General features: G+C 37.1%; 1 protein-coding gene across 1 annotated transcript in view; it reads right to left on the bottom strand.

Annotated features, from left to right (window-relative positions):
• The window catches only part of THADA (THADA armadillo repeat containing), a 135,324-nt gene that overhangs the window by 21,175 nt on the left and 91,421 nt on the right, over nucleotides 1–22,728 (bottom strand). Inside the window, exon 29 of the mRNA XM_010172532.1 lies at nucleotides 13,740–13,855. Within this exon, the coding sequence (XP_010170834.1) occupies nucleotides 13,740–13,855 (116 nt within the window). The remainder of the gene's footprint in view (nucleotides 1–13,739; nucleotides 13,856–22,728) is intronic.

Below are 22,728 nucleotides of genomic sequence, written 5' to 3'. Positions count from 1 at the left end.
AAATTGGTAATAAGCTACTTTCTGCTTTACATCTTCAAGCTGCAAGTAAGACATTTTCTCTTCAATTAGAAAAGTAAAATTAGGTTAACATCTTCATTTTTCTCTATATTGTTACCATTGTATGTTTCAGCCAGGAAAACTTTTCTTAAAATATAACTTAATATGTGAACAAACAGGAAATCCAGTTCAAAACACAGAAATTATTTTCATTAGTCCAATGGGACTTGCACTAAAACAAAAACTTTAGAATCAAGCAGCACAAGCTTAAAGTATGACTAATTCCGTTCAGTATTTCATTTTTATTTTATCTGGCACTTTCTTTGTATGCTTATCTTGATGTTTGAAACTCTTTCAAAAAATTGTTAATTAAAAATGTTCCAACAAACATTCTAAACTCTGTAAGATCTTTAAAATTCAAGAATAAAACTTTTTCAAATAAGATATGTGATCATGACATAAATATGAAAGCTCTGAGGTTCTTGCTTACAAGTCTGGAAGCTGTATTTGCCTACAGAGAGTTAATCTATGATCCTGTGAAAAAGGATCACTTTTACCATAAACAATGCTCTCACCTTCAGTAATAAGCTCTGTAATAAGCCTAAATTACTTTTGCAATTTACAATATCAGGCACCCATATAACACATAGCAGACTACGTGCTACCAGGATTTCTCTTTGGAAAAGGCTTTTTTTTCTTCTGCATGAACAGAGACTTTTCAGACACTTTTTTACTAGTGAAGTAGTCATGAACCTCCCAAAGCTTCCCCATGCTTGCTTTTTACCACTTGCCTTAAAGCATGAGAGCTAAAAGTCTGCCTGCAGAAAAGAAGCACATCAGTAAGAACTGACACCATATGAAGCCAAAACAAGTTTAATACAGGCTATTTTGAAAAGCTGTATTAGGAAGATTCTGTCCACCCTGACTAAGTGAACCTCTTTCCTCGATCTTGGGCATCCAGTTGTTTCCCTGGTTGTTCTTCACAAATCTGTGTGAAAACACCACCAAGAAATATTCACAGCATTAGAAGCTCAATCCACAAGAAAAGAGTGACACATCAGTCAAAGGCTTAGAAGAGAAAGAAACAGAGCTGTCTCAGAAGCAATCGTAAAATGGACAAAAGCAGCCGTGACAGACTTCAATTAAGATGAGGAACATAACGGGCCTACTGCACTTCAGTTCCATCGAAAAATGGAAGACTCGCTTATTATTCAGTCACTTCACTGGAAAGAAAATTTCCAGTGTACAAACTGTTCCTCAGGAAAAACATGGCTGATGCATCCTTTACTGAAGAAGTGACAACAGCAATACTGACATGTTTTTTTATTCTGGTCCAGCTTTTAAGCATTTACCACTTCATTTTGAGTATGCACATATGCATGTTTTGATTTTGAAATGAGGCTTTTCTAGCGTAAAACATGCCAAATGTTTGTTCTTGGCTGGCTCTATTGCGCTGGTGATGCTAGTGAATTCTCAGTCGTATGTGCCAGACGGACACAACAGGAAATTCAGTTTTCCAAAACCAAGAAATTTCAGTGTTGTTCAGACTGTAGCAGAACGCTCAGCCTAGGAGACGATCAAATTGTGATTTGCATAACAGACTTGACAGCCAAAAATCACATGCTGAACATCTCAAAATGATGCACTGCACAGTATTTAAGTTGACCTGTTCGTGCAGAACTTCAACAATGAGAGTGGGAAGAGTACAAGATGTTTCTTTTTTAACACAGATACTCAAATAAAGTGGTGTTCTCATAAACAAGCTTTGAGGAAATCTGTCTCTGAACAAGAAAATCACAGCAGTAGCAAGGGTGGGAGCTCCAGGCATCTGGAATAGCATTCCTTTTTTTGTCCAAAATCCAGAAATTCATTCATTTTCCTTCCAACCTGGATATTAATGGAAACAAATGCATCATATGCTCACTCCAGATGATAAACTGTATGTGACTCTGAACAGGATAGAGCTAAAGATGATTAGGACTCTCATATCAAAGGGCACAACAACACAGAAATATAATGGATATCAAAACAATATTCATACTGCTACACATATATACTAATAGCAGACTAGTGATGTCAGCACAGAGATCCATACTTCATTAAAGTTATGCTTTGTCTACATTAGCAAGTAGTTTGGTGTAACAACAGTACATCTGTGAAGTCAAGCAGTTGGTACCAAAGACCCAATGGCTACCCTACATACTGTGCCCAGATGCATTAAAACACAATTTTGAGAAGTTCATCTTGTTGTTTTTTCTTTCTCTTTGGATATAGAAGTTATAGCCAGCCTGCTCCAGGAATCTCACTGCACTTAGCAGCTCATCCCACAGTTTCTAGCACTCCTTCACGATGCTTGTACTTTGAGGTTGACTGTCCAGGTAGAAATAAAACTCAGCTCACAGACAACCACTGAATTAAATCTCACCAACAGCCAATATTGCAGAATATTTCAACACATCTGACTGAAGAGAGGTCAAAGGCTGTTTGCCCTAAGTAACATGTGAATGACAAGCATTGTCACAGACTTGACCAGCGAAGCAGAGGGAAAGAAGACACCCGCAAACTTCAGAAACACAGGCAAGGATGGGAAGAATTACTGCGTAGAAAGAACAAGGCCCAAAAGAAACATGTCTCTAATTTAATCAAGGAGAACAAAACAATGACAGGTAGAGCTGCTGCGTACCTACTAGATGATCAGGAAATGCCATAGAAGGTGCAAGGTGACTGAAGGAACACAAGGCAAAAATGTTAAAGAGACAGAAGGTTTGAAAGGGTTTACAGATATTTTTTTTTTAACTGCTCAAAGATCCAGCTTAACAATATCATCAGTATGGGGAAAAAAGTGTCTTTTTAAAATCATTATTGTAGGAAGGTGTGGCTGAAAACACAGGTGCCAGTATCCATACTATTAATTTTGACATATTATAGCAGATTTCTGGATTAGATCCTGAAAAGAAAAACTTCCAAACCTAGCCAATTTCTTATCATTAAAGCTGAACAAGTAATTAGGGATAGGGTACCTGGACTTCTTTGTTATTTCACTTTCAGTTCTCGTGTGTGAATATGAAATTAGAAAAGAGTTGAAGTCACTGGCAGGAAGAAACCTTTTGTTAGCTGTTAAGGGTACAAGGATTTTTTTAGGAGAAAAAGATTAATGTAGCTAAATAGTCCTTTTAAAGTCAGAAGCTCCTGTTCAAATGCCTTTGAAGAGGCCCAGGTTAAACACTTACAGAATATTACAGGACTGGAGTAACAATAAGCTTTTTATTTTAAACAAGGAACTGCCTGGTAGGTGAATCAGGAAGCGTACCCTTCAGGAGGTATTCCCTCTCTGTAGATGTGAATTAGACTGGGCAGGTTCAGAAGCTTCACATGCAATACTGCGTTTTGCTCCAGCTGGCTTTGGCTACCTACAGTAGCGCTGGGACCACTTTCATTTCTGTTCTGCCTTTACGTACCACTGATTGCAGCTTGGGTCCACGTAACATGAAATCAATCCTAGACTCTCACAGTTTAGAGCTCTGCAAATATTATTTTTTAAAAGTTTGATTCACCTTTTATAGTTAAGTCATGCTGGACTTAAGGTAACCATTGGTTTGCTTATTTTGGATGTCAGATCTGACACTAACCAAACCGGCATTTATTGAAGAAGTCAGCAACATGTAATCACAGACCTCCTGTGTACCCTGCTCACACACAGTTTCAACTCTATCAGGAACACATGGCTTAACTTCTAAAATTCATTTTCTCCTGTATTAGTGTTTATTTTAAAGAAGATCAACATTAATGAATTATGGAGCAAATTACCTCCTCTTCCAAGAGAAACAAGAAGGAGCAAAGAACACGGAAAGCTCGCACATTTGGCCTCAATTCCGTCAGAACATGGGGAAAAAGATTTAAACAAACTCAATATACAAACCCTTGCTCCTCTCACCACTAAGGTCTGCAAAGCCCCTTAAACATCATTTCCACTCATTACAGGACACCATTTACAACCACTCAGATTTCTATATATAAACAAGGATGCCAACACACCTTTATGTAGAGCAAGTACCAAAGAATTCTGATGCACAGCTTTTGCAGATTCTCACTCTCTTATCAAACCCCAAATTTTCAATGACACTAAGTCAGATGACTTCAAAAGATGACAACTATTTTCTCCTGGATCATTCCTCTTTTTCCAAAAGAGCATCACTTCACTTAGAGATGAACAACAGTAACATTAACATATTGCATTTGTTACATAAATAAGACAGATACAAGTCACTCCTTATGAAATCAAAGATGTTTGTGTTAATGTTTATAACATTAGTTTTTGGTTATTCTAGTCAATAGAAATTCAGCGTTTTCCAAACAGGCAGTTTATTTTGCTCATATTTTTCCCTCATTAGGAAACAGATGTTGCAAAACTATTAGCAGAAGAAGCACTATAAATATACAGGAACTTACTAAACATTTAACAAATATTTACTAAACATTTAACAACATAAAAATCAAAGCATATTTGCTCAAACTCTCAATGAGCACTTAACAGATTTCAAATGCATGTTGCCAATCAATGTCTATTAAATAAAAACCTGTAACATGCCTCTCATGGATTAGGTTAGCTACAGGTATCTTAGTGTAGTTACCTATCTTAGGAATAGCTAAAATAAAACTTTTGTAAAAGCTGCCACAAAAGTTCTGGGTTTTGCAGTCTCCAAGCTCTTAGAAGAGTATGGAAGATTTCAAAGCTTTCAGCCAGTGCTGCTTTATTACAAGCTAATCTCATTTGTCAAACTGGAATGTAACTTTATTAAATAACTAACAAAACAGAATTTCCTCGCAATAATATGGAACATGTACATCACGGTTTTGGGCACAGTAAAACAATACATAACTACACAGAGTGTTAGCCAACATTTTTTCAGAGTATAGTATAGAGTTTAAATGACTGTTAGCTACTTCTAATCTACACACTCCAATTGGTTACTCTCAGCCCCAATACTTAAAAACTGATGACAAGATCTGGCTCGTGAATCAAGCTAATGTAGAACTGCAGTCAAAATGATACAACTTACACAGCTGCCTACAAATCCCTGTATTTTGTCCAAAAAGTTCATAACACACTCTTAAGTGTCAGGGTAAAGAAACCAGCGCTGGCAAGATTAGAAGGGCAACTCTTTCAAAGGTCAATTCATAGCTGCCTTGTGAACAAGAAGATAATAGTTCTTATGACTTGTGTGACTGTTTTCATTTCAATTTCCAAAGTGATTAATTACTTAAATGAACCCTCTACTCCTTCTCTGGTCTTTAATGAAAAAAATCACTTTTACTGAAATGCTGTGTGTTTCTAGAGCCTTTGGAAAGGCTGAAAAAGCCTAAAATTTCTGGAACGAAGATGTTTTCACAGGATTAAACTTATCAGTAGTATTTCAGGAAGAGCTCCATATTAAAAAAGAAACCAAAAAACAAAAAAACAACACCCCCCCCAAACAAGCCTATAATAGCTAAACACCACCCTATTCTTCTGTTAAAATAACATGTTATTGTCAAAAAACCCCTCAGCAACACCTATTAAATAAAAATATTTTAGCTGGCAGAAAATAAATCAGCCTTCTGGTGTTGAATTTAAAACCCGAATTCTCTTACTTTGTAGCCACCAATATTACATATAGGTTTTGCTTCCAGTAGATAAATCAAAGTGGTTTCCTAAACATCATATTCTAGCTAATACACAGGATGCTATTGCAAAAGCTTTTGGACAAATTCTTGTATTTCTGAACTTTAAAAACATTTCTGATGAGTCAACATTTTATGTACAATTGAGGCTGGAATTTCACCTTTAGCTCTAGCATAAACGTAGGGAAGAATTTGGATTAAGTCCAACATGTCCTAATGACAGCTTGGGGACAGGGTCTATATAACCTCCTATTCTGTGCTTCCCAGTCTGCCTTTGTCTTTCATAATCTCAGCTCTTCAGGCTGGCACACTGGCAACTAGATTTTAGGTTTACAGTATATCTTTCCCTCCCTATCAAGTCCTGGTTACTCCTTCCTGAAGAATGGCAAATCTCTGCAAAGTATTCTTTCTTCTAATACATGACTTGCAATTGTATCAGCTAAAGTATCTTCTAAACACACCAAGAATTGCACTTTCTGTGATGTTTGAGTCTTGGTACAGTCAACTCTACATAATACTTAGGGGGCTGTCCACAGGGACATCTATCCTTGGAGGGTTGCTGATGAAACAGGCCAAGCTGGCCTTGTACTGACCACATTTTACCTGCACAGAGATCTGGCAAACGATCATTTGTCACTCATGGAGGCGACATGGCTTAAGGAAATTACACCTACACATACAAGGAGCAGCTGATTAGATTAAATCTCCCATTGTTTTGGTTATTAGCTTTCAAATTCTGCAGTATTCTAAAGACTAAGGTTTTGGGGGGTATATTTGTTTAGAAGGCAGACTTCATTTTGTAACCTGTTTTCTCTCAGAGCCCACATCTGTAGCACTGAATCAACATGCACAGCCTTCCTCTTGTCTTCTTGAGAATATATTAATAATGGATTTCATTATTAAACTTTGTCCATAGCATTTTTAATATGTAATACAAAACCAGCACATCAGTGAACATCACGGCCAATACACCTAGACTTAATGGAAAGCATTTAAAAAAAATAATAATGAAGCCTACACTACCAAGTAATCCTTGCTGAGTTCCTGGAAGCGCAGGAACACTCGCATAGAAATACAAGCATCTAGTAACAGTGCATCTGCTTGCCTACTTGGTGCTGTTGAGATCTTCTTGGGGTAACCATGTTGCACAGTCCCCTTGACTTGCCCATTCAGTAAGACCAGCTCATCCTGCATTACAGCAGGCATCCTCTCCAAAGGGAAAGCTGCTGGTTTGGTGATTAAAGGTTTTCTGTCACCACCAAAGTCAGACTATTATGTTGCAGTTAGTTTCCCTAGTAAAGGCAGAGAATTTATTGCTCCAAAAAGAAGCTACACAAGTTATGTTTTCATTGCGATACCACCAAGAACATCCTGAGTTTCAGCTGTTAAGAAAAATTAATTTGTGCTCTGGCTGTCCTTGGTGAATGATACTGAAAGGTTGTGTTTTGTTGGTGGTGTTTTTAGCATGTTGGATTGATAAAATAACCCTGTCTTCTTTTCTGTTCTCTTAATGAGAACCGCATGTGATCCCTTAGCAGAATCCTAAAAACTCAGAGGTCAACCTAATCTCATGTGCAAATTTAATGAAGTTTACATAATTAACATCAGGGGTTTCACCTATAAAGGGGCAAGCTACTAAAACTCTTTTGTTTATTTATTGGAAAGCTTTTTCCGATATGAATGAGTATTTATGTCCAAAACATGTAATTGTACATGGCTTGTGCCTATTCTGCCTGTTGCACTGGTGCAGGAAACACACCTTAAACAACATTATTAAATTCTTAATATTCCCTGAATGTTCATATTTAAGTTAGGAGTACACCTATGAACCAGAGTCCAAGAATATTTTATCTTATGCAAAGTACAGCTTGAACTTCACTCTGAAGTTTAAACATCCCTACTGATAACCAAAGCAAGTGTTCCAAATCAAGCAATCACCAACTGCCTAAATAAATGATTTGTAGCTGTGTTGATACTGGTACCAAAACCAGTGAAAATGCCAACTTGAAGCAGCATAGAAACCTGAATTAGCCTGCTAAAAGCACCTAAGATTTAAATTAATTCCTCCAATAATACATTTATGAACAATGACATAACTGTTATGACTCTGCTCTCAAAAGCAAAGACAAACCAGGCTAAATTAGGTTCATGAGTCAGAAAGTGCAGATTAATAAATTACCACTGTGCACCTGATGTGCAGGAACTGTTCATAGTGGTATGCTTTGCTTTCAGGTGAAACAGGACAACAAAAATTTCCCTTGATGTTTTTGTGTGTAAGAGCACACATGTGAATTATTGCTCCAGCCCAGCTGACAGAAAGGTAACTTTTCAATTTGAAACCTAGTAAACAGACCTCCTTAGAGCCAGGCTCAGTCATTAAAAGTATTTTCAATTTTTGAATGTGGCTATATAATGCATACAGACCATTAACTAACAAAGGTAATTAACTGCACTTCTCAGTGTGTATGTTTTAAAGACAGAAATGGAAAAGTTAGTGAAAAAGAGGAAGATGCCAAAAGTAGACATAGCTTTGGAAGGACAAGAAGGTTCGTCTTTATGCAGTAAAAGAGGAAGAGGCAAGAGAACTATCTGAAGAGAAGGACTACCCTGCCAAGGAGGATGACCTTACATTGTCCTTAGTTATTGCCTTACTGTTTGCAAAGCTTCAGAGTCATGGGCATCTTGCACCTGTATCTAGATAGGTCTGCATGTGCCACTGTTCTGTCTTTAATAGCCTGCTCACTAGAAATTACCACTGTCTCTCCTAAGAGGCTATGAGAAGAATAACAGCATATTTAGATTACACACTTTGAGACACAAAGTCCTGAAACTACAGCTAGGCCACTCCTGCTTTCCACACAGGTGGCCTAAATGCACCTCACATGAAGTTCCTTCTAGGAAGGACCTAAGACTGGTTTTCTGCCTGTTGTTACCCACACAGAGCTGCCAAAAGCAGAGTGGGGGTAAGGGGACACTACAGGCTTGATGGAGTGCCATGGCCATCAACTTGGCTAGTTAACGTACTCTGTAGCATTATAAAACGTCTGTGAGTTTTCCCTCATTCAAAGCAGTTATAGTTGTTCATGCTGCAGTCAGCCTGGAGAAAACTGAGCAGCAAGTATCTCAGTGGACATTGAATATGGTTTTGAGCCCAAACCTGGAATAATTTTTGCATGTATTTGCTGTGTGAGCTTGAATCTTGTGCCCCTATATGAGGACCCATTTGTATTTTTAACAGTCTCATCCATAAAGCAGAGAGCTCAGCAGCAGCAGTGCAGAGCACAGGATATTTGGGTTATAAAGCTAAGTGCACACACCCCAGGCAGTCTACTCCAGACCAGCTAGTGACTCTTTGGAAAATGCAAAGCCAGTTGGTTTTATACAAGGCTGTTCCATACAAGTTAGTTTCAAGAAAGCACCTTCTTAGAAATAAACTTTGCCAGTGCAGAGAAGCTCTCAGCTAAGAAATGGCACATGGCTAGAGGTTAGCAGAGTATGTTATTTGACATCTGGCAGAACCTTAAAGTCTTTTCCCCCTCCTGTGGTCTTCAGTAAGAAGGCAGGCAGAAAAAAAAAAAAAAAAAAATCAAATTAAAAGCACTGGAAGACAGCATCCTACAGCAAAGCTGTGCAATGACATGATTTCACAAATTTTCCAATACTAATACTTCACCATGCCAAAGGCTACAAATGAAACAAGACAGATATTTCCGGCACTTCTGTACAACAAATTACCAGCTCCAAAGGCTGCTCTTTTAGCTTTCTGTATTTATGAAGCAGAAGGCATCTAGAGTTAGTCTTGTAACTCCTTTGTATGCAGTTGAGCTAAAAATGACTTTTTTTTTTTAATTCATATGAAAGAGCTTTGAACTCTTTCAAAGGCTTAGCTTGATATAGTGATTATTTTTCTAAAGCTTTCACCAGACTAATTTCAATCACTTCATTCCATCACCTCAGCTCTCCAACAAAGCAGATTTTCTGTATTTTTTAAATTTCTGTTCTTCTCAAACACCCTGCATCTCCATACTTGCAAAAAATGCAATAAACTAACACAGGTGTGGGGGTGGGGAGAAGCAGTAACATTACTAAATCATATTAGACTAACAAACAAGCATATTCTAAAACAAAATAAAAAACATCAAATTAAGTATAAACCTGCAAGCACAGTGAAAAGTTTTAAACATCACCTTGAGAAGTGGATGGAAGGCAGGCCTCATTCACCAGAACATCAAAAATGGAAACATTACTTTTGAATACTCAGAAAAGTTAGTATTTTGAAGACATAAAAAAAAACCAAGGAAGGTGGAGGAAATAATTTTTTCTTCTGATATTCTAACATGTGCTAAAAAGGAGAAAAAGCAACCATGTTCCATTAACACGAGAATCCTGCCTTCACAACAGACAGAAAATACCAGTTGAAAAAGTGAATGTTTTATGGAATTCAGTTTGGGGAATGTGAGCCATTATTTTATTCTCTAAAGCAAAATCAGGTGAGGGAGTGGAGGAGGGAGAAGAGGTTAGTATATTACAGGGAAGGTGCAATAGTTTCTTGAGCTATCCTACACTAATACGTTCTGATGAAAGGAAATTACATTCTGGCTCTGAAAAGATTAAAAAAAACCCAAAACTCAAATAAACAAAAAACTCCACCCAGTTCAGCAAACAGCTGAAGAACAATAACCTTTCCTCCAGATATGACAATACGACAACTGAGTCTCATTTTTAAGAATTATATAATACAAAATTTTGTAATTCAGGCTTCTCAGGGAAGTTTGTTCCATAGTACAGAGGAAGGATGTAGTTGAAAGAACACCAGCAAGAACTTTACAGAACTAGCAAAGAAATGTGAATGAAGACTGGTATTGGGATATAATTTCCCATTTCCTGAAATTCACAAACCATTTTCCTGTTATTTTAATTTTATTTTTTTTTACCCATTTAAGATTAATAGTGAGTGCCTTTAATGCCCTCTTTTCGAACAATCACTGCATTACAGCATTGGTGACACTCTAAGTTACCTCCTTATGAAAAAGGCAGAAGAAACAGATGGAGATTCATTCATTTTTCTCTGTGGTACTCACTCTCTTTGCCTGAACAGAAAGAAGGTAAGAATGACTGTACGTGGACTGAAGGTCCAGCTAGCCACCACCCTCTCTGACAGTGACCAGCAGCAGATGCATACAAAGAAGTCTAACAACACAAATGAAGTGCTGGTTTCCTGATATGCTCTCCCAACATCCAGAAACCTGCGCAGATGGAGTTACTGACAGTGTTTCACAACTCAGTTGCCAAGCAACCTCACAAAACTCCTTTAAAATGAGAAAAGGAGAAAACAACAAAAACCTGAAAACCCACCGTTCATCACAGAACAGTTGTTCAGCTCCACGCAGCCAAAAATAGATGGTGAAGCTGAACACTGAATGTGAGAAACTAAAACTACCAGAAAACACCACCTATTTCAATATCTGCCTTTGTTTGGGTTGTTTGTTGGGGTTTTCTGTTTGTTTTGTTTTTAAATCACACCACACTGAACACATTTATCTCAAACAGAAAGTTAAGAGGTAAGCAAATTTCTTCAGCTTTATCATCTATTGTAGTCTTAAATTTAAAACATAATTGGAAGTAAATTTGGTTACCAAATGTTCAATGGATATTTCATTTGGTTTTTTTAGACTTAAAAAAAAAAGATAAAGAGAAAAGAAAGAAAAAAGAAAATACACTTTAGCTCAAAGTGTGCTTAAGGATCTGCAGCTGTGCAGGCTCCGACAGAATTATAAAGTACATTAGTAAGTTGCAAAAAGAGTTTCTGTCTTAAAAAAAAACAATGCCTTAATTTAGTGTTGCAAACCTTTATGTTCATAATATAAAATTTTAATATCTGGGGAGAAAGACATAAAAAAAACTTTTTGTATAGCATTAACTGCATAACTGAGAATGAAGGAATATGAAAAGAAAGCTACAACAAACTGACAAAATGAAAATGTGCTACTGACAGAGGGTTAATATTAGAACATACAGCTATGGCTCTTTAGAGGCAAGTGAAAGAGAAAATACATCTCTTCAGGCAAATACCTACACCATGTACCGGGATTTCTTAAAGAGAGCCTGAACACATTTCCTTTCTGGAGATTTTTTTTTTTTTTAAAGGCAGCATTAATTTGACTGATGTATTAAAAACGTCAGTTTTGAAAAAATATTTGAAAACACAGAATGTATTTCAAATCTGTAAGGAACAGAGCCTGGCCCTTATGTATTTGCTTCAGGAGAAAGAGGTTTGAATTATTTAGCACTAGTATCTTTCTACTGAATTTAGTCTCTGTGTTTGTGGGTTTTTTTTCTTTTTAACAGTATCAATAGACTTAATTTAATTAAGTAAACTACCATTCTCATTTAAGACTTAAAAATGCTTATGCTGAGTCAAGTCAAAAGGTCCACCAAATCCGCCATGATGCCTCCAACTGGGGCAGAGAGCAGATGCATAGGAAAGGGAAGCATAAGAATAGTGATACTTGCCAAAAACCTCTCTCTCAACTTTGAGGGTTGCTGAAAATTTTCTTGAGCCAACTGTGATATCTATGCACTTAGTAACCTTACAGGGCTTTTCTTCCATGACTCTCCTCAACTATTTGTTAAAAACTCAGACAGGTTTAAAGCCAACAGTATCTTGCATCATGGAATTCCATAGCTAAACTAAAATTACGTTAAAACTGTCATTATTTTGTTTCTTTTTAATCTGCCACCTTGCATTAGAAGGGGTGCTAATTACCTCTCTCCTTTCCATGTGACTCATAGTATTAGTATTTTTTTCCATGTCATCCTTCAGTTATCCCTTCTCCAGGCCAAAAAAATCTCAGCCTATTTAGTCATTCATTTCCCCATCTAGAAAACTATTCTATACTTAGCCTTAGTCTTTTTACTGCTCCTCATTTCTACTGTATCTTCTTTGGGATTTACACAATATTCAAATATACAACACAGATTAATACACAAACATAAGTGTGTTTTGTTCTGCATTCTTTTTATGATATTTGCCCCTTCCCCTCTCGGGCTGTAATAAGATTCAAACAAAAAATCTGCTCAGTCGACCTCTCTTTCCGCAGATAAAGTCCAGACTGCTTTATTCACGTGCATCATTTCACAATTATTTAGACCAAGTTTTACCTGCTATATCACCACTCTCACTCTTTCAGGAGACACATCTGTACTTCTCAAAAATCAACTGTATCTTGATCAGCTCAACTTAGTTAACAGTGGTAGAAGACTTTCTCAACCCACCAGTCACTCCACTTCTCCAAACCACTTATGATTTTGCTTTTAATGATCACAAAGCAACATAGGTTTTATCAGAGATCCACACCAGACTGCACTGGTGACCTCCCTCCACTGTGCAAACTATACTCTGGAATATTTCACCCAGTTATTTATCTATACAAGGACTTGCACTTTCTGTCTACAACTGATTCCTTTAAAGTTTTTGTTGGTAATTTTCAGAAGCAATTTATGAGGCTTAAAAAAAAAAAAATTTCTTGATTGCACGACGTACATCATCTGAAGACCCTTTTTACAGTAACCTAAAGAGTAGCTAAACACTTTTGATAGTTTCAACAATTGCTATGACATTTTTCTACTACTTTTTTGTAAAGGTCAAAGTTAGGGAAAACAGTAACATAGAAACCTCATCTATATGGCATATTTTCCTTAGCCCAGAAGCAACATTCATCCTCAAAAAGGCTGCTTCTGCAGGCATCTTCATTCATAGGTTTGTTTTGGGTTTTTTTATTAAATGACTGGACTGTAAAATTTATCTGGGAATGAGCTAAGAGAAGACTGAAAAACAGTAATGCGAACAGGTACAGTATACTTATGTTTTTTCATCCCTTGCTTTTTGGAGAAAAAAACCAAAAACATCTCAATTGAAAAACCAGCAAGCCAATAAGGCATCTAAATTTTACATGTTTCTAGAGAAATAAATCTGTCACTTTGCCAAAATAAAAAATAATTTTAAAAAAACCCATCAGTCAAGCCTTCCACATGTTAGTAACCTACATCTATAAACATATACATCTTGTGTTTTATCTTACCTTTTAGCCAACCACAGTTTGGTTCCTATACAGGTAATGATGTCACCCAGTCCCTCCTGCAAGTCCGAATGAACAAGCTGTTCTGATTCTAAGTAAGACTGCAACAAGTGAAAAACCTAAATAAAAAAAAAAGAAAAATAAAACTAGAGTCTGTAGACACTGCTTTTCCTCCTAATAACTGTAAGATGAAAACAACCACCTGCAAAATGAACAACTATTACTTAAGGAAAAATGTGTATTCATTTGACATGACAACAGATGGAATCCTTAAACTGCCTACTCTTTAAATTTCACTTTTCACAGTAATTGAACAACAAGACACAGAAAGTGCTGGATGACGTTAGCCTCCATGAAGTGCACAGAGGACAGCCAGATAAATGCCACTCCTGCTGGCCCTTGCCAACTTAAGCATCTATCAACTTTCCTGTGTTGTCATCTGTTCACCAGTACCAGCACAACTGTCTGTGGAGCATGCTGGCAGTTTGGTCCACTGGACGGAGTGGGGCTGGTTTCATTGTACAAGTTCAACCAAGGAGACAGGGAAGGGTCTTTTAAAATCCACACACTGAGCAAAAAGGTTTTTAAAGGCAGTGGAATTATCATCTATAACCACTGTGAAGTGCTGACAGAAAAGTATCTTTATTCCTGCTCCCGAGATCCTTCATTCAAGACTCCTGTCAAACATAGTGGGCAGTTGGGTTTCACAGAAAAGGGAGATGCTCTCATCTTTCCCTTCCAAGGACAGAGAAGACTGAGCTCCTGCACTGGGGCTGGGCAATGAGAGCGCTATCTCCTTCAGAGCACCACATAAAAGCCTAATAGAGACATCCTATCTACCATGAAAGAAACAATTCAAGATACCAAAACAGAAAGCATGACTTGTAGATTTCTGGTCAGACAGTCAACAAAGCAGATAATATCTGTTCTTAGAGACCTTCCTTTGCCATTTAAAACCAAGTTTTCCAAGTAGTATTGGATATATAGAAAAGTGTTAAGAAACGGAGTTAAAAAAAAAACTATAGTCTCATCTAGATCATAAGCATGAAAAGGAAATATTGAATAATATATGAAAGCTGACACCAACTGCACAGCGGAGAAGGATTCTCTGAGGCCAGCCCCTGTAGTACCCATCCTCTCTGAATGTGGGAGAGAGGGTGCACGACACACACTTCTGACACAAGTGACGATGCCCATATCACCCCACTTAGTTTTCACCATTCCCAATCACATGCAAGTGAAGAGGAAACACTTAGGTGAGTTAATTTCTAAGTGGAAAACCATGGAGATAGGCGGTGCAGTACTGAAGCCTAATGGGAAAGATCTTGCTCAGATTAAGGAGTTTTGCATGCACATGCAATTTGGAAGCTGGAACAGTAGGAATGGAGTACTGACACTCCCTCTTTCTTTAACTTGCCTTACAGCTTCTAAATTTGAAATTTTAAGTTACATTGATAGACATGACAGGGTTTCTATGCAAACTGAAAAAGTACATCCCTGGTTATTTAGTGAAACTGGTGATATGCAGAATATAGGAAGCTTGAGATGCTATCAGACCATTTCTGAAAATATATACAGGAGTATTTTACATGGTAACATTCTTAACATGTGAGAGTATTAGCACTTCATACTTGCAAAGTGACAATCTTATGACTAACGGATCAAGCTCGGGCCTTCACTTCATTTTGGGAAAAGAAAAACCTTTATTTTACATCTCAGATCTTGGTTTCCCGCATTCCAGCTGTCACTTGCTCCCGGCATTATATTTTTTTGTTTGTTTGCTTGTTTTGGAAACACAAGCACTGCCACATAGCATTAACTTGACACAATTTCATCTGGGTTAGTTTTTGTGAAATTATTCAAGTGGAAAAACAGCTGCAGCGGTTTCAAATAAGCACGGAAACAGAACAGAAGAGATGTCAAGAGACTATCTAATCCATACAAACACTGAGGCAGGGTCTAAACATTCTCCAATGAAGGAAATGCCTGACTGTCCTAATCTTGAGAACAGCCAAGAAAGCAGATTCCAAAATATTTGTATGTAACCTCTTCTAATGTTTCACCCTCAAAATTCAAGCTCTTGAGGTAAGGTGTTCCTCTCCACTCACACCCTTGCCTTTATGGTAAACAACTGATCTCTGGACACCCTTCAATCGGTCCAGATTTTTTCCTAGTGAGCTACTTATTGAACACAGAGATTCCAGTGGGGCCCCTTTGACAGAACAATGTGTTAGCAGGTGCTCTGTAGGCAAGAGACATCCTGGAAAGATAGCTGTCATTCTCATCTTTCCTTTTTTTACATCTTCCAAAGTCCTCTGTACTGAGCATCATTTTGTTCACAGCAGACTATCTTTCTAAGATGGTCTTTCCAATTTTGATCTTTTCCTACAAAGTGCTTTGCAAAAGTGCAAGCTTGCAAACATTTGGGGGCATCACCAGAGAGGTCTACCTTGAATCCTCCTCTTTAGCATGCTCTTGCCTCTGCAACTGTCTACTTATTAAAACCGTTCACGTATGTACCTACTAAAATTAACCTTCTTCATGAAAACCAATGCACAAAGTTGCTACTACCAGTAGTTTGCCTGTATTTTTTGTGGCTTGCCCTTAATCTCTGTTAAGTAATGGACACTATAGAAGAAAAGGGATGAAAAAGGAAAATAATGTATATGCAGAAGCTCTTCTTCTTGCCATTTATAACCTCTGCTAATTGCAAATCATTTCCAGGAACAAGAAGGGATTTACCTCTAAGCAACAATATAAAATCTGTTTCACAATTATGAAGGGGCTATTGTATTTTTTCCTAGAAGCTTAAGTTAAGTTAATCTCTTCAGCTTTGAAACAACTCTCAGAGTGCCTCCCTCCTAAATACAAAGGAAACCAAAATAGTTTGATAGTTCACACAAAAGGTCTTGAGAGAGACAGAACTGTGCATACTAAGTAGTTCAAATTTATGGATTTAAATTAGTCCAGGTAGGAAATTCAGTACTGAAAACACAATCAAAACTCCTCTACCATTCAGTCTCTATATGAACCATATCCTTTCAATACCATTCAGAACATAAAAACCAGAGGGCATGAGCCATATTTAAGCCGTAGAGTTAGAAGGCACAACTCACATAAGAGTTTGATTCACTCTTGAAAAATGTTGGCATTCATCAAATACAACGTTCAACTACTACAGTTTACCCTGGTCTGACTTTTGACACGTGCAAAATAATGATTTTCTTATTATTTTAGTGCAAGTCCTCTATCATTTATTCAGATCCCCTCACCAAACTTTAGAGATCTAGAAAGCTTTCCCCACAAAGGAATTACTTTTTTCAGTATAAGATTTTAGAATGCCTAAACTAAATTTGAAGTTGTAATTAATGCCTGCATGTTTTATTCAAAGTCTTATTTTATGTAAGCTAAAACCAGAGGCAACCAAACAAACAATGTGTAAAAGTGAACCTCGGTAGCTCTTCACTTCCACCATGTGTGACACATCATTGTTTGGCTTATAGTGATATTGCTGTTGCTTCCATGATCTAAGACTATAAGCCAGGCAATGTTTGCATGGGGAGGTAGCAAGTTTTATGAGACTGCTTGATATAGATAATAAAATAGACAGGCTTTCCAGTACATGGCTCTCCTCAAGTCCAAAATACGACTTGATTTAAAATCCTCTGATAAATTCCTCACTTACACATAAATGCAATGAGGTCATAGTGTTCCTTTTGTACGTGGGATTAGTCTTTTATTACACTAAGGCAATATATTAATGATTTTTTTCTTCTTTAAAGATAGCTTTACAAGAGATTTGCACTGTCTGTAGAGGAAGGTTTATGAAGACTTAGAGGATGACAGCAATTATCTTCAAATTGACATGAACTAAACACCAAAAAAGCAGCCTGAAAGCATCTTTGAGATGTTGGGAGTCTTTTTAATAGAACTGAAGACCCAACACCCAAGGTATTGTCCGTAGTTCTGTGGAAGCCTGCATTAAAAATGGCAAGCTGCTGGATGCACATAAGCCTTTTCTTTCCCCGAGCAGGCTGTTCAGGAGTCAGGCTAATACACCAGCAGGACTGTACAGCCTGTCCGTGAACCTGGGCAAGAACTGTTCGAACAGTGTAAGCCAGGGGAAGTCCAGATACTTGGATACATAATGGGCAACAGTGTCCAGTGACTGACCATTCTGAGACTCCAGTCCATGAGGTTCTACTAACTCTGAGCCAGCATGTCCTAACTTGTTGCAAGTAAAACCACTAACATGGGAGGACTTCCTAGTGCAGAAAAACACAGGGAAGGGGAAGAAAAAAAACAAAAACAAAAAGCACCAAGCCAACTCAGGCTTGACATTATATCCTAATTAGCAAAACCCAGGGACCCAGCATGACAGTGAATGGAAGCCATGTTCTGCTCTCCAGCCACTCCCAACTTCCAGTACCTTCCCTCCTTTCCTTGGCATTGTTGATGCTTCATCCTTGTTCTGCAGCTGTAGAAGGCTCAAGAAAAGGGGAAAAAGCAGAGAAGGGTGGGAAAGGGAAGAGGCAAAAAAGGAAACAGCCAGTTTGGTATCCTGCTAGTCAGTCAGCACTGCTAGTCAACGCATCCCTTCTGTCCTGGTCACATTCACCCCCCACCAAACAGCATGCTTTCAGATGCAACACTGAGAGCCTTCCGTGTCTCCCTGTCATGACATAAGAAAGTTGAGTGTTTTCTTTGTACTCAAGTAGACTTTAAGATATAACACCTCCTATTTTCCAAGTGTTCATTCTGGATGACCAAGTAAAAAAAAAAAAAAAAAAAGCACATTATTTTTTTTTTAAATAAATACTTAAATGATTACACATCAGCTAAGTCAAAAACATAAATCATGAGAAGCAGTAAGAGACATTTTTCTCCTCCACATCAACTTTAATATGATATGAAGCTGATCTTTATCTTTAGAAGCTCTCATACCAGCTCAAATTGCTGTTTTCAAGATGTGAAATATACTATTAAATAATGAAGCAATGCAATGGTGGATGAAAACTTGTATAAACGACAAAATTTAGCAAGTGCATTTAAATTTTTTGATGCCAAGAGTTTTCCTGCATATGTACAGAGACACTGCAAATATAACCCAACCTTTTAATAGCCACAAAGTTGAGGTATTGTGACACACTTTCTGCCTAACAAATTAAAATTAGTATTAGCATCACATTTATAGGTGGAAGGCTTCTGAAATTTACAATAAACTTTTAACTTCAGACATGAAATTACGATTAGGTGAACACTTGGTGTGCTTGTTCGTATTTAAAAAAACCCACAGCCTTCAACATGCTGCTGCATAAAGTGTTTTTTTTAAAACAATCAGATTTTCCAAAAACTCATTGAAGTTATATAATAGCACACTTCTCAGTGAAGTAGTAAAGTTAAACTTTTCTCCCCTTCAGCTGACCTGAAGCAATAAAAATTTCTGCATGCATATCCTCAGCTATGTTTGGATGAAATTAAGTATACAGCACAAATATTCACATTCCTAAGTGCAAGACTGAAACAATGCTCCCAGTGTTCATCTCAGTGCTTCCTGGGGGGGGAGCAAACTGACATCAACCCTAAACTGTACACTCTCAGAATAGATCATTTAACTCCTTAAAAAAAATAATAAAAAAATAAAAATCAAAGAATCCAGATGTTTCACCAGCTGAAAGAAAACACTGTGCAAATACTAATCTTGGAAAAATACACCACTCACCAAGCTATGGAAGGTGAAGCAACAATGAAAGCCGAAAAAGGGTGCTAGCAAAATGGCAACAGCAAGATCACTGCACTAAGCTGAATGTGTTTTTTCAGATTTGTTCCATCAAAAGCTTTTGCCTGAGTATTAACAGGCTAGTGAGAAAATCTTAAACATAATTTTTCTTTTCTTCTCTCATTTAAAGAGAGATAAAATTTTATTCTTCCTGTATGATAAATACAACTGCCAAATTATCTCTGTATTCTGAAAGTGAGGCCAATTTTTTCATTTTTTTACTACAACCATGTAGATAAAAACTGGCAAGCTGCTGTGACAGGTGAAGGCATTTTTACTAGGATGATAAAAAGTTCAAAGTTACAATAATTATCTCTAGAGAAAAAACAAGCCCTAAAACCCCTTTTTTTCCCTTCAAGATGAAAAGTGCCAGTGTGATAATTACAATGGTACTAAAAACCTCAACTACCTCCCCTGAGTTTTCCAAGAAGATATCTATAAAAAAACAGTTGGGAGAGTTTATAACTATCTGGTTACCTTCTGATATCATCATTGTCTGTAAAAAACATATATTTGTGGAAAATAAATGTAATATTTTATCACCAGCAAGTATGGTGTGAACACTGTCCCTGCAGTTCATGCTACTCTAGCAAACAAAAGCAGCTACACAAGTTGCAGGGTAATAATTTAAAATTAGTACGGAACCACAGTGCACAAACGTGTTGCACCAGACAGCGCTGCTGGCACCCCTGTGCCCTGTGCTCTCACGGCATGTGATTCATCCTCTGCCACACTGAGGTTTAGCAACTGTGTGGAGAGATCAGCTCTATTACAAACATGAAGGCTTTCCTTCATCTGAGGTATTTAATTACAAGAAAAATAGAGAGAAGAAAGTGGGGGGTGTGGAGAGGCAAAGTAAATATTCTGAATTTATTTCCACATTTAAATGACAATATATTGAAGAGGAATTTCAAATATTTATTAATTCTCTTGCCATCCCCAATCAAATGTGTTAGAAAAGCCATAATTCGTTACATTGTTCTCACAGTCCTGGATCATTTATATATACCAGATTATTACAGGCATCATCCTTTGCTCCTACCATCTCCTTTCATTTACGTCTTTAATTTTATGATGCTAACACCACAACTAACAGATCAGATTATTATTTCTGCCAAATATAAATTACATAATTGTCACATACTATTACTAAATATGAATGCTGCTTCCTCAAATTGGTTACTGTATGAATTAAAGTTGAAATATTTCCCTTTGCAAATATTCTTCTGAAAACTGTATAAAGTTTTTTTCTTCCTTTAAAGCTACAGCTGGTTCACAATTCAATTTTTCTTTAATTTCAGCTTTGTCTTGTCAGCACATTTAATCATCTAATTACACAATTTTGGTTTATTATTCATGAGAAAGTAGGGCTTTTAAATCCTTCTTCCAAATATATCCATCAAAATTCATAAAGCCAGGTTTATAAAAGAATCGAGTTGTTTTAATTAAAATGCAGGCAAGCATGTTTTGATTGAATTAAGAAGTTGTAAAATAAGGTATGAAAGAGTCTAAAGTTATGAATAAAAATACAATACAAGTTAACTCCATATAACTGAGCAAGAATAACACAGCTGTTTAATAATCTGAAAATCATGAGTGTGTCATAACTAATGAAAGGTACAAAATGCTGAAAAATAGCAAAGCAGCTTTCTTCTCAGTGATAGATATATACCACAAAACATCCATTATTGAAAATGTCTTCCATCTTCTTAAAACTGAAGATAAACTCCTGCTTTTGTCTGAAACAAGCCAACAAATGTGAAATTTAACAGATCAACGCCCTTGCAGTATCATTTGCAATACCATTTTTATTCAGGTTTTTCTTCCTATTTTAGTCAGGGTGAAATTGAAATCCAGCTTAAAATTTGTGTACGCAACTCAAACTCTGTATTTGGAGAAAACAGAACAATGAGAAGTTTGCTGCCAGCTCACATCACATTCATGAGTGCTATTTACTTGCAAGTCCTAGCTGAATTTACTCTTAGAAGTACACAGTTTGCCTGTTTGCACAGAAACCCGATATCAAGTCTGGCTTTATCATTATTAGGACTTTTTTACTACTAGACTTTGAGATACTTCTTAAACTACCATTCATCTTATATCTAAAGGTACACGTGCTGGACAGAGAAGCACAAAAGACCTACAGACAGACTGGCTAATGAGAAAACAGAAAAACCCAACAAGCAGAAGACACTAAGAAAAGGCAAAACTGACTGAGGAGTAAGGGTCTCTCACACATCCTCCTAACCAGCCAGCTTGACCAGAGATGGGGGAGGCTACTGTGGAGCTGCTGGCACTTCCACTCTCTGTAAAGGTACCTATTAACTTCCCAGCAGCATGTAATCAAAACCTGAAAATCTACAGAAATGAACAGATCAGACTGTATGTTGGAAGCAGTTAAAAACTGTGCTCAGCCTGTATTTCTGATCAGAACAAACAGTAGGAGGGATAGAGTGAAGTTTCCTTTTCCAAGTCTGTACCCCGACATCGTAAAAACCCACCCATCACTGTCTTAATTCAGCTACCTCAAAGGACATGAAGCTTTCCCCCTAATTTAAACAGCTTTTTTTTTTCTTTTTCTTTTTTTGGGGGGTGGTGGTGAAACAATTTGAAATTATTCTTTCCCAGACTACATCCTTGTAACACATTTATCCTGCACACGTCCACATGAAGGAGACAAAAAGGTACACACCCTTGTTTACTGAGGGATATTTACAATTAGGAAGAATATTAAAGGATACTAGAGCTACCCCATTGACACTAAGAGGCTGACATGTAAGATACACAGTCAGTACAAACATGTTTATAAAAAGTGCTCAGAACTACCCTGCTACTTAACCCCGTAGCTTTGCTGGTTTCAGCAGAGGTGATCTTCTGTCTCAGGAATGTCTGCATTAACACACAAGCTGAGAAAATAATTAGAAGTTATATCAATTTGAGGCTTTTATTTCCTAAATTTATATCATAGCATAAAGTGAAGTAAAACTTGCAACTTCAGAAAACAATTTTATTCTCTCAGCTAATGATTTTAAATTCATAGAAGAGAAAATACATATACAGGTCTCAAAAAGAAAAACATTCAGTACTTTTGAAATCTGAGGAATAATTTGCCACATTAAATGTCCAAGTGCAGGTAGCTATACCGATGGAAAAAAAAGGTGGTGCTTTTCAGGGTTATATTACAACTTCCAAAAGCTTTTTCCCCATTCATAC

This window comes from Antrostomus carolinensis, unplaced genomic scaffold, assembly GCF_000700745.2.
Source record: "Antrostomus carolinensis isolate BGI_N321 unplaced genomic scaffold, ASM70074v2 scaffold4477, whole genome shotgun sequence".
NCBI lineage: Eukaryota > Metazoa > Chordata > Aves > Caprimulgiformes > Caprimulgidae > Antrostomus > Antrostomus carolinensis.
Note: the sequence above shows the minus strand (reverse complement) of the source record. Positions and strands in the feature narration are given on the sequence as shown.